At 45.1% G+C, this 18276-nt stretch overlaps 1 protein-coding gene across 1 annotated transcript in view; it reads left to right on the forward strand.

The window, feature by feature from the left end:
* The window catches only part of LOC144687754 (SEC14-like protein 2), a 74610-nt gene that overhangs the window by 48390 nt on the left and 7944 nt on the right, over positions 1-18276 (forward strand). The window contains exons 9-11 of the mRNA XM_078554234.1: positions 1232-1338; positions 3914-4053; positions 7349-7518. Of these exons, the coding sequence (XP_078410360.1) occupies positions 1232-1338; positions 3914-4053; positions 7349-7518 (417 nt within the window). The remainder of the gene's footprint in view (positions 1-1231; positions 1339-3913; positions 4054-7348; positions 7519-18276) is intronic.

An 18276-nucleotide genomic window follows, 5' to 3' on the forward strand; every position in this document is an offset into this window, starting at 1 on the left:
AAATATAGGTTTATTCTGAAGTGAATTGGTGTACGTTAAGAATGATACATATTTATATTCTGTTACATGATTAATGCTACATCAGCACAATAAAAACACTTCAAACCCCTTTAATATTGTAGCAACGACAGCAAACTCTGCTAGACAACACAGCCTAGATAGACAGCTCTGGTAAAACCTGATCTAACACGAGTGGCAGCCTTAGAAAACACTACAATTGGCTGAAATAAAAATAGAAAATGCTGGAAAATGTCAACCTACCAGACAAGGCAGGGGGTGGCTTTTCAATGGCTGCAGGGCTAGGGCTTGCTTGGGGAAGGGGGAAAAGAGGCCTCAGGCAAGGGAAGAGGCTGCAAGGCGAGGGCTGTATTGATGAAGTGGGGTATTCCAGGGTGTGTGTGTGTGGGGGCACATGCTGATCTGTGCAAGTGGCCTCAAGATGGTGTGGGCTGAGGAGGCAGTCTCCATAGATGAGGCCAGATGGACATGTGAGGGTATGTGTGTGAGAACGGGTGGTGATGTCTCTTGAGCTGGCGTTGAGTGAGAGGCCAGTGAATGTGTGATGGCCTTGTGAATGTGTGAGTGTAGAGGGATGAGATGGTTGCCTTACCCTGGCAGCACGGATGAGATTATTCATCCTCTTTCTGCACTGGATGGCCAATCTCTCCTGTGCAGCACTGGCATTGACTATCTTCGCCATTGCCAACCAAGCTGGAGTGGTGAGATTACTGGACCTCCTGTGGCCAGAGTGGGGGTGAAGAACATCACGGCGGGCCTCCAAAAGGCATTCCAGTGCATGGAATGTAAATTCAGTATGAAGTCAAGTCTGCTTTACAAGATGCTCACAGTCCATTCGAGCCCTATGGGCAATTTTTTAGTCTACATAATCTAAATTTATGCTTAGAAAGCAGGAGCCCTCATGTCCTACATTAATACATTTAAATGTTTAATTATGGAAAATGATCTTTTCCCACAATGGGATTTGGACATGTGCACCGCTGTCTCCTGGACAGAATGGTAACAGTTAATGTAAAGTACTATGTGAACCTACATCAGTTGGCTGGAACCTGATCTCCAGCTACTGGCCCCTGATTACTAACTGCTTTGTGAATACACCCTTAGACTTCATATTATGTCAATGAAAAAAAAGGACTCAAGCCTAATTCTCTCTGCACAGACCTGTTACAAATACTTTTGCTTGGCTTTAGTTTACTTTATTGTTGATTTGCAGGTAATTGGAAGGAGGTGCTATTGCAATATATTGATGTGGAACAGCTCCCTGCTTATTATGGTGGAACTCTCACAGATCCGGATGGGAACCCAAAGTGCACAAGCAAGGTAAATATCACTGTTCATGTTGGAGCTCTTTATGGACTGAAGGAAGCCAAAAGATTGTGAAAGTTGTTACCAGCACCACGTCCTTTTAGCACCTAACATAATAATAAATTTCCCTTCAATAAAATCCGTGGCACTGTGTCACTGAGGAACCATTTGATTACTTTGCATCTTTCTTTCAAGCTCCAATATTCCCAAAGTTGTTGTCGAATCTGGTTTCCTCCTACCTTGTTTAAATAGTAGGCTCCCCTTATGCTATTCTTATTGTCTGAGTGCACTACGTTTCAGTGCCAAGACCAATTCTAGTGAAGATTTCCATTATAGATTTGCAGTGGGACTTCTCTATGTATTTCACTAAGAAGTGTCCAATGTTAGCATGGCACATATAAATGCTGCCGGTGTCAGTATGGGGCAAGTTTGTGGAATGAGGCTGGTAAGCAAAATACACTCCAAGATCTTGGTTGTCACAGTGTAGCACATCCCAGACAACTCTTGTGTGACATTTCAATGTGCTGTCTCTCCACTAAAGGCTAACAGATATCATTAGCTCTTTGGTGACATTTTGATGCTTGTGTCTGTGAAGGCCCATTACATAGGAAAATAGCATAGAAACAAACCATTCAGCCCAACTGGTCTGTGCTGGCGTTTATACGCCGCAAGAGTCTCCTCCCATTCCAAATACTTCATCTCAGCCTTTCAGCATATCTTTCTATCCCCTTTTCTCTCATGTACTCACGTAGTTTCTTAGTGAAAGTGTATTCCGTATAAACAGGCTATTTATTAGATTGTGAGAACTTGTTAATATTGTGAGTGTTTAGTGTTGCTTCTAATGTCAGGAATTGCTTTGTGTTGCTGTTGATTCGACACCTGTATAAAATCTGTGGCAACAATTAATCTTAGTAAAGTTTAGTTGCTATAGTATAATAATGACAGGAGTATCATGAACGTGCTGTTACAGGGACTCCAACACATTGAACTATGAAATGGATTTATGCCTATTGTCACCCAGTTAGAAAATTCCTGATCTCAACTGTGCCACTGGGCGAGTAGAGATCCGATGCTTCTCCGCAATAAGTTCAGGAAAGATGGAAAACCTTGCCAGTTCCACCTCAGTCCCTTCACTTCTGGAGGACACAGTTGTCAACATCAGGAAACTCTTGGCATCAGATTTATAATGAAAGAGAGTAAGATTGGTCACAAACCCACTAAACACACCAGCAGAAATGCATCCAAATCAAACCAAAACATATGAAACTTTCTCCGAAATGAGTGAGATATTTATAGACACTTCAGAATGGACATGTTTAGGGAACTGCAGCCTGACCTCTAAACCAGGGAAATGCGGAATGGGGGAGTCTAGAAACAGAAAACAGGAAGTTATAAAATAAACTACAAAGGAACAAGAACCTTTTGTAAATGTCCCTCACTTTTCTGTCAGCACAGGTGTATTTGAAAGTAGTGGCTCAGAGTCAAATTAGAATTGAACCCAGCCTTTGGTATTGCGATAAGATTGATTCACTATGTGAGCCAACTGATTCTCTGTAACAAAAATAAAAATACCTGGTAAAACTCAGCAGGTCTGGCAGCATCTGCGGAGAGGAACACAGTTAACGTTTCGAGACACCTCTTTGTCCTTTTGTCTGTGACATCTTTTGGCTATCTCCACCTATCACTGGCCCTCTATACAGCTCTACCTGTCCCACCCCCGCCTTAAACCAGCTTATATTTCACCTCTCTTCTTTTTTTACTTAGTTCTGTTGAAGAGTCATAAGGACTCGAAACATTAACTGTGTTCCTCTCCGCAGATGCTGCCAGACCTGCTGAGTTTTTCCAGGTGTTTATATTTTTGTTCTGGATTTCCAGCATCCGCAGTTTTTTGCTTTGATTCTCTGTAATATCAGTAACTGTAGTATAAGGGTCTGTCACATACAGGGTTAATGTTGGACTGAGTACAATACTGCCCACACAGCGATGTAAGAAGGCACATGACCCAGACCCAGGGTCAGTTGAGCAGAGATGGATATTCCAGTCTTTTTAATATAATAGAAGTTATATTTTTTTGAAAGTTTATGGTATTCCTGCTTCTAATGTATATGTCCAATCTTTATTTTGCTGCCTGTGAAATTTATAAAATGGAAGGGTAATCACTGCATTTTACCCCTGGTTTGCTGCCTGTGAGAATTCTTCAATGCGATTGGCTGCATACCGTGCATGATGACATCTCTGTCGCCGGATGCCTAGAGGTCCCCCTGACTTGGCGCCAGATTCTAATTAACATTGGAGAAGATGAAATCCACAGCGCAGAGATTGCTTGATCTTTGTGGGCAACTTTCTTCAGGGTCAGTGGTGATCGCATCACTTCACTGCTGACTGTAAGATCCAAGCTATTGCTTAGGTAAAGTACTTCACCATGTTTGCTACCAGACAAGGATAGTTATTCAATGATAAAATGGTGTCTGGACAGAACTCAACCTAGCGACAATACCTGTTCACTTCTAAGCCTCTTATGAAATAGCAAAATGTATTCCAAATCTTAGAGCTGCCTTCCTGTTTAAAAACTCATTGTGTCTTTTATTAGATAAACTATGGTGGTGAAGTACCAAAGTCGTATTACATCCTTGAGTCCATTAAGCAACAATATGAAAACGTAGTCACTGTCAACAGGGGATCCTCTTTTCAATCTGAATATGAGATGCTTTTCCCTGGCTGTGTTTTAAGGTGAGGCTGAGTCTAAAACAACATTTTTGCTGGAACCTTGGGGTAAGAAACATTACAGTTTTCAAAATACATACATTTTGCACCTGCTGAATATCTTATAATCAAAGCAACAAAGAAACTCTAAACTTGTTTGGGACTGTTAGAAATTTTTTCTCCAAGAAATGGCTTGTTAACTCTGGTGAAAGAGTATTGAGCTCTCGATCACAAGGGTTGAGCACTTGAATCTTACTGCCTCCACTTGTTAAGTTCTCATCAAGCCATTAGGTCTGTCAGTAGTGTGCTGGAATACCCTCCACTTGTCTAGATGAATGCAGCTCCAACAACACTCAAGAAGCTCGACACCATCCAGGACAAAGCTTGATTGACACCTTATCCACCTCGTTAAATACTCACTCCCTCCACCACCAATGCACAGTGGCGGCAGTGTGTACTATATATAAGATGCACTGCAGCAGCTCGCCAAAGCTCCTATGAAAGCACCTTACAAACTCATGACCTCTACCACCTAGAAGAACAAGGGCAGCAGACGCATGGGAACACTACCACCTGCGCGTCCCCCTCCAAGCCACACAACATCCTGACTGGGAACTGTATCACCGTTCCTTCAATTTTGCTGGGTCAAAACCAGAATACCCTCCCTAACAACACTGTGAATGTACCTACAACATATGGACTGCAGTGGTTCTCAAGAAGGCAGCTGACCACCACCTTCTCAATGGAAATGGGCAACAAATGCTGGCCTTGTCAGTGATGCTCACCTCCCAGGAGCAAATAACAAAAAGCTATTGGGGTGGAGCAGTCAATAAGGAGTATAAACTGTCTGGCACCCTTGCTGAAGGAGTCACTGTCAGTTGTTTAAGATTCATGGTTAAGACTCTTTGACTCTCTTAAGTTGATGAGGAAGGCTAATAGTGGGAAGAGGGAAAATAGAAGTCAAATAGGCAATTGTACTAATTTCTTATTTACTACATTTAGTTCTGATTCGTATCCAAATATATATTTTAGAAATAGTTTGTTTTATATAGTTAAAACATGTCTTATTCCTTGCTGCAGTGTAGGGTAAGGAATTAAAATGTTTTGCAGTTTTCCATTATTCAGGCAATAATAAAATTATTAATGATGGAAAACTCGGGGCAAAATTTTCTGCCTGCCGGGTGGGCGGGCCCGACCCAATCTCCGACGGGCGGGGAGCCGATCCCCGCCAGAGAAGCGGGCCCGGCCGCCATTTTAAGTGACGTCCACCTTCCCAGTATGCACTATGCACTCCCTGTGCGGGCGGGGGGGGGATTCCCCAAATGTGAGAGTGCGCTCTTTCACGCATGCGCACGAAAGAGCGCACATCTCCCTGAGGCTAAGTGCTGCCTCAGGGAGATTGCTGACAGCTGTATAAACTTTAAAAATAGAAAAATAATAAAATCCTTAACATGTCCCCCTCATGTGACAATGTCACGTGAGATGGGATATGTTAATAAATTTCACTGAAACTTTAATAAACTTTTTAAAACTCTACATGAAACCTCATCCCGCCGGTGGATGAGGTTTCATGTTTTTTCAGAAGCCCACCAGGGCTCCTGGCCTGCCCACTAACCTTAAGGTTGGACAGGCAGGGCCTTTAATTGTTTTAATTATCCTGTCAATGGCCTCAATTGGCCATTGACAGGTCAGCGGGTGGACAGCTGATTTGGCTGTGCCCCCGCCTTCCTGAAAATTTAAATGGGGCGGGATGACGTCGGGGGTTCCCCCTGACGTCATCCAGGGTCATTTTGCCGTCGGTGAGTGGGCGGCAAAATCCAGCCCTTGATCTTTTGAAAAGCATGCTTTTGTTCAAGTTGAATCAAAAGAGACATTGGGCTAAATTTTTTAATGGCGATGGAAGCGGGAACAGAAGTGGAATGGCCCACAATCTCCCATCACCAGCTGGCGTGCCAGTTTGATGGCATGTTCCTGCCTCAGGCCATTTTGGAACATGCCAGTTTAGGGAAGGAAACAGCTACTTGCCCGCAAATGGCTGGTAGCCAATTAGGTATTATTAAGGGCCTATTAAGACCTATCTGCCAATGAATTTTACAGGAGCCATGCGGGCCCTCTTGCCAAGGCCAAAACACAGCCCAGGGATGGAGGTGGCTTCCCAATGGCAGAATGGACAGCCAGCACTCCTCCTACATTTTCTGACTCCCTCCCAAAGCTGCAAACGCAGGATGGCCACAGCTGCGGTTACAGGCTGCCCTGAGGAGGGCTGTCCCCTCCACAGTACACAGTAATGGCCTGGCAGTTGTAGCCAGTTTTAATCTCACCTTCTAAAAGTGTCTTCAGTGGGTGCTTCCATCTAGAGGTGTGTTCTCTCTCTCTCTCTCTCTTTCATGCATTGTCAGCTCCTACCTCTGATGGCGCTGCTGTCAATCTCTCAGAGCCAGAGGACCTCCTATTGGACCTCCAGTCCTGGGAACCCACCCACTGTCATTAATTGGATGTTGAGTGCACTTCCTGGCCACTAATTGACAAGTTCATATAAAAATCAGGTCAGGCGTCAGGATGGACATAATGCAAGAAGGGACCCTGAAATTCGCCTAACATCAGGATCTCGACTCCAGCCAATTATAATGGTTGACTGGCCTGATGCTTCATGAAAGAAAATGGGTCAGCTCCAATGTGTAAATGCAGAAGGAGTATTTGAACAACGTTAAAGCAAGTCTCATTCCCCTATCAGCCCTGTGCTCACTGACCTACATTGGCTCCAAGTCAAGCAACACCTTGGCTTTAAGTTTCTCAATCTTGCTTTCAAATCCCTCCATGGCCTTACCCCACCCTATCTCTGTAATTTCCTCCAGCTCCACAACCCTCTGAGATTTCTGCACTTGTCTAATTCTGGCCTCTTGTGCATTCCCAATTATAATCGCTCCACCATTAGTGGCCATGCTTTCAGTTGCCTAGGTCCCAAGCTCTGGAATTCCCTCCTGACATCTCTCTGCCTCTCTTCCTCACCTTCCTCCTTTAAGACAGCCCTTAAGGCCTATCTCTTTGACCAAGGGGAGAATTTTCACGTCGGTGTGTGGGGGTGGGCCCCGCACGCCAGTGTGTAAAATAAAGCACGGTGACGTCAGGTGTGTGTCCCGACGTCAGTGTGCATCATTCCGATCTTTCGTTCGGCGGGCACATTGAAAGATTGTAGGGCTGAAGAAGGTTACGAAGTTAGGGAGGTGTGAGGCAGTGAAGGGATTTAAACATGAGAATGATGATTTTAAATATGAGGAGTTTCACAGTTTCTACATTTCTGAATTCTGATCTCTACTTCTAGGTGGCAGTTTATGACTGAGAGTGCAGACATTGGGTTTGGTGTGTACCTGAAGACAAAGATTGGCGAACGGCAAAAGGCTGGTGAAATGGTGGAAGTGTTTCCCAACCAACGATACAATAGTCACCTGGTACCTGAGGATGGAACACTTACCTGCCAGGAACCTGGAGTCTGTATGTTAAGCTTAATTACTAAGCTGCCTCTGTTAAATTCATAATTCCATAATATCAGGTGTCGTTTCTGGCGCTATTAATTCAACCAATATGGTCACTATGGTTAAGATGTATAAATCAGTAATCGCCAGGCATATTTGCTGGCTTGTGATTATGTGCAGTCACTTGTCAGTTAGTTTTTGTACCCATTTGACTTCCCTCAATGATCCCTAACTAATTATAACAGGAGTAGATCAGCTATGGAATTGCTTGTGGTTACTCTGGGCCAACAGTGAATTATTATTTACACTCATGTTCCACTGCAGTTGGACAGTATCTATTGCTGTAATATAGAAAAAATACTGAAGCAGCATATCTTGTAACCAAACTGAAGTAAAATATTACATAGCTTGCTGATACTGAAAAATACTGGCCTGCAGGTATTTAGCTCCAATTTTTAACTGGCAGTAGTAACAGGGTAATTAACAGTAGTAACAGGAGTGAAGGTCAATCTCCCTTGATCTTGGCAGCATGACCCCTGGGCAATTTTAAATCCTGGGCTTCATCTGCATTCAACCAGTCAGCTGCCCATCTGAAATGGGTGAGAGTGGTAGCCGCGCGGAGGCAAGAATGGAATTGAACACATTAAGAAGCAGCTAGCTGGCACCAAAGGATCCCTTGTTGACAACAAGACAAGTTTTGCCCCTGGCAAGCAGGGTTAAAATTGGTCCTATTAAATTTCTATGATACTATTTACTAATGTTTATATATAACTTTCTTAAAATGCAAGTAACTTTGTTCTTTCCCTCCTGAAACCTCTTTTTAACAGTTACCATCACTCTTCACATTACTCTGACTTGCACTGTGATTTGCAGTGTTCACTTAAGATTCAGGCATTTGATCTATCTGTGCATTTCTCTCTCAGCTATACTCAAAAATGTAATTATTTTTTCAGTCATTTACATCTTTTTTTTTCTCTATTTACTTCCCAGAGTAGATTTGTTAGTCCAGTCAAAGTTGTTGGACTAGCAAGTGCCATTGGTGTAAAGGAGAGATTTTCCTCACACAATGACCATCACCCAGGGGCAGTCATACCCCATTCCTTGGGCCTGGTTCACAGACCAACTCACAGATTGACTTTGGCTCAGATCAGAATCAAAGCACCTCATAAATATGGATGGACAGGTGTATGAAGGGAGAGAAAATAAGACAACTGTATTTGCTTCGCATTAATACCAATGATTTAATGGATAGGAAAGCTGTCCTCTCAAAGGGATGTTACCAGAGAATAGTCAATACACTCAAGCACAAATCCCTAGGTTGGTGGTCTCTGGACTGCTAACAGTTATTGGGGGTTCATAGAAAAAACAACAGAACAATCATTGTAATCAGTAAAGGGGTGGAGTAAAGAAAATGTTGTGATTGGTAGAAAACTGGAGAACATTTTTTGGGGCAGACTAAATTTTGCAGGAAGGACGTGATTAAGCTGAACAAGATGGGGAATAATAGACTAGTTCAGGAAATAGAAGGCGTCTTTGGGAAATATTTACACTGCTTCAGATAGGGAATACTAGAACTCAGAATGTGTGTGTTTCCATTTGGATTTGCAATAGCAGGGCGGTTGATATGGTAGTAATAATTTAATTATGGTGATTAAGGTATCTGAAGTGGAGTGAACCACCAAGGATAGGCACAGAATTCTTTGGAATGTTTAATGCTAATACAAGCAACGGTATTGAAAATAAAACACTGGAATTACAAGCAATGTTTCAAAGTGCAGTTGAAAGGCTACATGGGATTCTGATAAGATAGATTGTGTCACAAAGGAAATTTATTATTATAAAAGAAAATGCAATTCAATAAAGGAGGGGAATATTGTTCAACAAGAGGCACTTAGGGTACAGCTGGAGCATGGAGTTGATTCAAGGTTAATCCCTGGCTCTCATTATTAGCCTCTCTGGACAAAATAGAGTGGGACAGGAAACTCTGTGGTCAAATCAGAACAATGTTGTCCAACAGAAATTGCTGGCTAGCCATAGTAGTGACCACAGCAACCTCGGTTAATTCAACCACATGCACTAACTTTAGTTAAAGCATCTTGCACAATAAAGTATTTCACATGTGCATATTTCTTAACAAAGGTCTACCACCATGCGGTAACCAAGGAAATAAAGCACTCACAACAGTCAAAAAGCACATGCACGCTATGTTTTTCTTCTTATCGTCTAACAAACATCCAAGCATGTTCTGTGGAATATGAGTACAGAGGCCACAAAGGTGGTGTCCATTGCTCATGTTTCATTTAAGTAATCAGAACTGCAGTTAGAGAATATAACAGGGCCTGTAGGGAAGGTAATCTAAAATAGCAATTCAATATGTGTAAAAGATTCCATTCTCAGGAAAGCAAATAGAGAAAGCTGATGGTAGCAAGCATTAAGAATGTTCAAAAGATAAAATAAAAAGGATGGCAGGAGTGGGGATAATGTTTGATCACCTGTTTGTATTGTACAAGCTGTGTGAGTTGATAGCAAACAGGACCCTGTGTTGCATTTCTAACACCACTATACAAAATTCAGATAATCGTATTTAGGCTATGCAGGATACTGACACACCCACACTTTGGGCAGAATCATCCCAGATTTGCACTAAGTGCGGTAGAGGGCAGGAAAAAAGTCGTTTTGCCCACATTGGCAGGTTTTCGCACAGTATTGTCTCATTTCCGGCACATCCCACCTCATTAATAATGCATTCACAGGAAACAATCCGGAACACTGGTGGGCAGGCTCAGATTTGCCCGCCATACCATGACCTCAGTAGTTCCTCACTCCGGGCGCCATATTTAAAGCACACCAGAGCGCATGCCTACTTCATGTCTAGTGACCAGGACTGCTCCAGGCAAGAGATGGCCCTGAAAGCAAAGAAGACGGCAGCCTCCGAATTTAGTGACGCCTCTCTGCGGTGCCTGCTGGATGCAGTGGAAGGCCAACGCGATGGCCTCTACCCCCGCCCTGGCTGCAGGAGGTCCACCAGAGTCACCAATCCGGCCTGGGAGGCGGCAGCAGCAGCGGTCAGTGCCACCGGAGCACAGAGGAGGTCAGCCATCCAGTGCAGGAAGAGGATGAATGGTCTCATCTGTTCCGCCAGGGTAAGTCAACCACCTCATCACTCTCAACACACACACTCATAAACCCATCACACATCCACAGGGATCTCACACCTCAAGGGACAACACCACTAACTCTCACACACACCCTCACATCTCCATCAGGCTCATATCCTCTGGAGCTCGTGTCCTCATCCTGTCCGCTCACCACACAAACATTCCACTCAGTGCCATGTGTCCTGCTCACACTCTCTCCATCTGTTTTCAGGCAGGAGAAGTTGGCTCACATCAGCAGGGAGAGGTCCCAGACCAGGAGTGGAATGGCCCAGCTTAGGCCCCTCACTCACTTTGAGGAGTGTGCCATCACGCTGACTGGTGAGGACACGGACCGTGCCTGCGCTGACAGTGAGGCCGGCGGTGAACACCCTCGTGAGGATCCTGCACCACATCATTCCTCCCTAAACGCAACTGTGAGTGCTCTCTCTCCTGCTTTTGACTCTGCTGCCAAGCACTAATTATCTCTACTTTGGTTCACAGGGAGCTCTGCCAAGGGACCGACACCCTCAGCCAGCCAGTTCCCCCAGCTCCATCCAGGTTCTCACCTCCAGCGAAGAGGACAGCTCCTTCATTGAAGAGCTGGAAATAAGCAGCCTGGAAGACTCATCACAGCACTTACCCATACCCTGCACCAGCGCAGAGACACACACCTCGATGGGACCTACATCCGGAGCAGGCTTGGGTTCACAGTTTGGTGGTCACCGCACTGACACATGTCCGCAGCAGGAGGAGGCAGGTTCAGCCGAGCTCCCCAGCACGCGGAGGACTGCTGGAGATGAGGCATCTGTGAGGTCCGAGTCAGATGACAAGCCTCTGGATTCAGCCTTCCAACTTATTGTGGAGAGTCAGCAGAAGGCGGTGAACATCACACAGAGCTGTTGGAAGCCCTCAACAGAGTGGCACTCAAGTCAGAGAGGTGGCTCCGCCTGCTCTCTGATGAAGCGGTGCCCACATGTGCACGTATGGAGGTCTCCATGGGAAGGATGGTGGACGCCATGGAAACCCTGGTCCAGCAGAACCTCCACTCCATGGCAATAGCCATGCGTGAATTCCTGCAGTGGCAACATTAATAGGAAACAGGGCACCTCAACATCCCTCTAGGTGCTCCTCCCCCTCAAGGAGTCAGGCCTGGGCCCTTGGGCACCAGAACGGAGGAGAAGTGGCAGCTACAAACCCCGGGTCACCGCTCAGGAACCTCAGAGGCTGTCCGCTCCCTCCGAGTCCCCTTTGCCTGTGACCCCCTCAACCACTTCCTCTGCCAGCACAGAGAGGGAGCAGCTGGCCCACAGGAGGACAGCCAAAACAAGCCGGGGCCCTCAGGGCCTCCATTCTCAAGAGGACCCATGCTGCATTCATCAGAGGCAACAGGGCCAATTATTGCGCAGGCTGACTCTATCCCTGCGCAGATGTCAGGGCAGCACCTAGAAGAAGTGGTAGGCCTAGAAAAGGTAAGAAATTCTAATCACGTCGTTGCACGGGTGAGCGCATTTTGACACTTAATAATCTGGAAATATATTCATTTTCACGGAATAACGTGTAATGGTGTCTTTCAGCTTCATTGACTGGCTTTGCCAGTCCTCCCACTGCATCTCCCTCTACTATCAGTTCAGCTGCACACAGATGGGCCATGAGTGATTCTGGAGGGAGAAGTGTGTGTGTGTGGCAGAGCCTTTCGGAGCCTCATGCAAGCGCCCTCCCACATATGCGCAGCCTTCATCCATCACAGTCATTTCATTGTCCAAGCATTCTCAGTGCTGCTTGCTGGGGTTTTCTTTCAGTTGGCCATCTGAGCTGACCTGCATCTCCGCCCACCCACTGAGTGCTCTCCCATGAAGCACCTATGCCCGTACAACATGAGGCTCCGCTCACTTTCAATTTCAACAACGATGGTCGGAGTCAAGTTTTTGATCAGCTCCCCTTGTCCTTTTCCCTCCCCCAGTCACCCATGTCCTTTCCTCTATCACTGTTGACACCCCTGGCATCACCTTCCATCTCCCCACTGTCAGTCCAGGATGTCCAGATGAATGTGCACGTACCCTACCTTCCTGAGAATCCCACCCTCTTCCACATTGATCTCCCCGACTTCCTCCTTCCCGCCTGCAAGGTCCATGTCACCTCCGAGTCCCCACCAATCACTCTCGCCGTCCCTTCTACCATTACTGACACACCCTCACCTTCCCACTCTACCGGTTCCCTCTGATTCCTCTCATACTCACCATTCCCACCTACCACACCCACCCTCAGTTCTCTCACCAGGAGGCAGTCATTGAATCCACAAGACCCCTCCCTTGCACGTTCACCTGGACATCCCCCAGCCCTTACTCCCCCAACACCCTTTATTCTCTCCTCCATCCTTATTCCCTCCTCCCTCCCAGACACCTTCCTCCCACCAAACACCCTCTCCCCTCCAAACTTCTTCCCCCCCTCCAAATCTTCCCCCTTCCAAACTCCTTCCCCCCCCCACCTGAACTCCCTCCCTTGCGCCTTCCTCACCCCCCTTACACCTCCCCACCATACTCTCCCTCATTACACTCTCCTCCGCCCGTACTGCCTCCTCTCCGATTCACACTTAGATCTTCCTCTCTCACCCTAGCCCGAGATAGATAGGTTCTTGATTGGTAAGGGGATCAAAGGTTTTGGGGAGAAGGCGGGCGAATGGGGTTGAGAAACTTATCAGCCATGATTGAATGGCGGAGCAGACTCGATGGGCCGAATGGCCTAATTTCTGCTCCTATGTCTTATGGTCTTATAGTCTACCCCTGTCCCCCACCCCCCAGTACACCTTCCCCTCCCACTCACAGCTGGACCTTCCTCTCCACCCCTTGCCGCTCATCTATAGCAGTCCATGGCCAGGACCATGATGTTCTGAAGCAGACCTGAGACATAAACGGAGACCTCCCACCTTCCATGAGCTGCTTTGCAGCGGAGCCATGTCCACAAGAATCCACCCAGCATGCAATGCACGTGTTCCTCCAGGGTCCGGTAGCTGTAGGGCTGCAGCATCTTCTTCTCCTCGGATGTCTGTGATCTGAGCAAGGCCCTAAAGATAAGTCCCGACTTCTGTGCGTCTCGCTTGTCCAGACGTGTTCTGGGCTGGCATGTTTTCCCGCTGGCCTAATGGTAAATCTGGTGTGGGGGACGATTTCTGGTCGGGCCTCACTTTGCTTCCCATTACCAGGATGCAAATCGGGTCTATTAAGGCCCTTAAGCTGACAATTAAGTAGAATTTTTTTTGCTGCCCTTCCAGCCTTACGGTTGGCGGGTGGGCGAATAGGCCAGGCGGCCTTTGCGTTTTTTGACTGAGTCACATGTGGGGACATGTTTATATTATTTGTGAAATCTTTATTTTTCATTTTGAAATTATTCAGCTCCCTGAGGCAGCTCTGCGCCCTCAGGGAGCTTTCAGTGAGCGCACCCCCTGTGCATGCGCTTGCTCTCCTCCCGCCCCCCACCCCAGCAGCACTGAACGTTTCAACGCGGGATTCAGGCTGGCTGGCGTTAATTGGCCAGCCAGCGTGAAGCCGCGGCTGGGCCCCGATCGACCGTTTCGCGGCCAGTCCGCCCGCCGCGCCTGCCCTACGAGGGGAAAATCCTGCCCCTTGAGTTAGCATCATTTACTTTGAACAACCGCAGGCTTAAAGAAACAATACTGAGGTTTTCTACCAAGCATTTCATATTCTGCACTAATGTTGCTTTATGTGGCTCTGTGTCACATTTTGATTTCTAATGTTTTGGTGAAGTGCCGAGGGGCATTTTAATATGTTAAAAACTACAAGTTGCTATTTTTAAAATGAAGACGGGATTGGGCGGTCAAGTTAAATAGGTTATTCGAAATGAAGAAAGATGGTAGCACCAGAGGGCATGCATATGTAATCTGAAGACCAAGTAATTAGGCTAGACGCGAGGAAATGAATAAGAGTGGTATTGCTCTCCAGGATACAATGCTGAGACATGAGGTGAATAAGGATTCACTCCAGTTCTTCAAAAGGGAATATGACGAGTTCCCAACTAGAGAGGGCACTACCTCTTCTAGGAGGTAACGAGCTAGTTAATTGCAATTATGGAGAATCCAGGGAGTGCTGTAAATGACATGGGCACCCACACCTGTCTGTAAATGACCCCATATCCAGGATTTGGGACAGAGTAAATTCTGAGCCAGACTGACTGTAGAAGACCTGCCCCCACTGCACTTCTGGCAATGGAGCAGGTTATCTGGAATTTCTGAATCAAAAATCTTGTTTCTCTTGTGCCTCAGCGTCACTTGTAATTTTGCCTTCCACATTGATAATTATTTTGGTATTTTGTAAATTTTAAACTGATCACCCTTTGACACTGACTCCCCAGTTAAAGAGAATCCAATCAAAGCTCAAAAAAAAAAATTGCAGGACCAAAGTAGGAGATTGTTGCTGAAAGCCAGCATGGATGCAATAGGCTGAATAGCCTCCCTCTACGCTGTAATCATTCTATTCTATAACTTGGTAAAGGCACTGCTAAGACTCCTATTACATACGAACATACAAACATACAAAATAGGAGCAGAAGCAGGTCATTCAAGCCTATCCTTGAGCCTGCTTTGCCATTTATTAACATCATGGCTGATATGTTTCTGTTTTGAATTCCACATTCCCATCTACCCCTGATAACCTTTGATTCCCTTGGTTAACAACAATCTATATACCTCCATCTTAAAAATATTCAATGACCCCACCTCCATCGCCTTCTGAGACAGAGAGTTCCAAAATCGCACAACCCTCTGAGAGAAAAAATTTCCCCTCGTCCTAAAAGGGCGACCCCTAATTTTAAAACATTGTCCCCTAGTTCTGGACTCACCCACAAGAAGAAACATCCTTTCCATGTCCACCTTGTCAATACCATTCAGGATCTTATATACTTCAATCAAGTCACATCTCACTCTTCTAAACTCCAGTGGAAACAAGCCCAGTCTGTCTAAGATAAAAGCAAAATACTGCGGATGCTGGAAATCTGAAACCAAACAGAAAATGCTGGAAAAATGCAGCAGATCTAACAGCATCTGTGGAGAGAAAGAAAAAACAGAGTTAACGTTTCAAGTCCTTATGAATCTTCTTCAGAACTAAAAAGAGGCTGTCTAACCTTTCCTCGTAAGACAACCCGCTCATTTCAGGTATCAATCTAATAAACCTCCTTTGAACCACCCCCAATGCATTTACATTCTTCCTTAAATAAGGAAGCCAAACTGCACACAGTATTCGAGATGTGGTCTCACCAATGCCCTGTATAACTGAAGCATAATATCCTTACTTTTATGTTAGATTCCTCCCATAATAAAGGATAGCATTCCATTAGCCTTCTTAATTGCTGTACCTGCATACTAACTTTTTGTGACTCATGCACGAGAACACCTAGATCCCTCTGGAGCTGGAAATTATGCAGCTGCTCACCATTTAAGTAATACTCTGCTTTTTTATTCTTCCTGCCAAAAGTGAACAACTTCACATTTTCCCTCTTTATACTCCATCTGCCATAGTTTTGCCCAGTCACTCAACCTATCTATATCTGTCTGCAACCTCCTTATGTCCTCTTCACAACATACTTTCCTACCTATCTTTGTGTCATCTACAAATTTAGCTACCATGCCTTCACTCCCCTCATCTAAGTTATTAATATAAATTGTAACAAGTTGAGGCCCCAGCACAGACTCCAGTGGGACTCCGCTCGTCATTTCCTGCCAATCAGAAAAAAGACCTCCTCTTCACCAGTGGAAATACTCCAGCAACTCAAGTGTCTCCTGATAAATATTGTTTCCAGTTCCTGACATTATCCAGCTGGATCTAAGCTGTGTGTTGTCCTTTCCATAACAGGGCACCCAAAGCAACACACAGTACCGCAGCTGTGAACTAAATAATACCTTGTGTAAATTTGTTATGACATCTTTACTTCCTCATGCTATGCACATATTTATAATACCCAAAATTCTGCTGGCCTTTCTTTATGGCTTTATTTAATTTTTTTTAGGGGATGTGGACGTCACTGACTCAGCCAACACTTATTGCCCATCCCTAATTGCCCTTAAGAAAGTGGTGGTAAGCCGCCTTCTTGAACCGCTGCAGTCCATGTGGTGCTGTTAGGAAGAGAGTTCCAAGATTTTGACTCAGTGACAATGAAGGAATGACAATATAATTCCAAGGCAGGATGATGTGTAGCTTGGAGTGGATCCTGCAGGTGGTGGCGTTCCCATGCACCTGCTGCCCTTGTCCTTCTGGGTGGTAGAGGTCGTGGGTTTGGAAGGTGCTGTCGAAGGAGCCTTGGCGAGTTGCTATGCATCTGCACCCACATTATTAATAAGCAGCAATATCAGCATGCTATTCACCTGCGTACATGTATAAAACAAAGAAAGGAACGTAGAATGCAAGCTTAGAAGAATACTACTGCTTTTGAAAAAATTTGTGTTTCTTTGTCATTCATTCACTTACCTTTTTCAGTGAAACAACACTGAACTTTTATATTTAATGACAAGCTGCCCAAGAATGAGGATAAAAACAGAAACTTCTGTGGAGGGAAAAGCTGAGTCATCATTGTTAGCTGAGATTTTCGCACTTGAACTCCTGAGTCCAATGTTCAAAAATTCAAATATATAAAGCTTATTCTAGTGACATCTAGGGATATAACATTAACACTGCACCAACCTTTACTTTTAGCATCTTAACAGGAGTTTCAATTGGATATCAAGTGCTCATTGACTGCTCAGACACATGGTTAAATGACTTAACCCATTGTGTATTTATGGTCGCTTTTTTTAAATCTTGGATGCTGTTTATTTTTCCTCATTTCTAGGTCCCTCCCGGCTTCCATCCCAAAACCATTCTATTATTATCCTTGACGAGGAGCCTGGGTTAGCCAAGGCTATGATGGCCATTGGATCCTTTCAGTCTTCCTCAGTCATTCTTCTGAGAAGTGTTCTTGAGTAGCACAGGAAAGTACATCTCCCCAAGACATCCCAGTCCAGATTATAAATTCGGCTACAGGAGTTGTCAGTCACAACTGGGCTTCAGCTTGCGAAGAGTCTGATACTGCACAATTCCGCCGACTTTAATAAAACAAATTCTCTCCTGCCTCCTTGAGTCCCCATGAGCTATGGACAATTTTTCGAAATCTGGTGATAAGCTGCACAAATCTGACTTTTGATTTCACCTTTTCGCTGTGTGGAATCTCCTCCCTTCAGAAGCTGAGCTAAGATTGAAATGCATCTTTTGGGAAGATCTCTTTTTACTTTTTGTAGTGAAATAGTACGTGCATTCTTCGCACATGTGAAAAAATAAATTCTGGTGCAAACCTGTAATCTTAGCATAGCATGCTGCGTCACATCATTGGGCAGTCCAGGCTGTGGTATTTTAGTGTGAATAGGGACAATATTTGCACATTCTCCTTTGAACAAAACCGAATCATAAAAGGTTGCACAATGTAGACGTTTCCAACTGTGCTCTTTTGATTTTTTGCCATTTTTTGATAGCGAAGGTAAATATGCTGGAATTAGTGGATGTTAGGATCCTTCTGGATCGATAAATTAGGATGGGCTGAATGGCCTTCCTCCTGTGTAGCTACATTGGTGCATTTCTGATCTTGTCATTCTGAATCACACT

The sequence above is a fragment of the Cetorhinus maximus genome, chromosome 12 (genome assembly GCF_964194155.1).
Source record: "Cetorhinus maximus chromosome 12, sCetMax3.hap1.1, whole genome shotgun sequence".
NCBI classification, from domain to species: domain Eukaryota; kingdom Metazoa; phylum Chordata; class Chondrichthyes; order Lamniformes; family Cetorhinidae; genus Cetorhinus; species Cetorhinus maximus.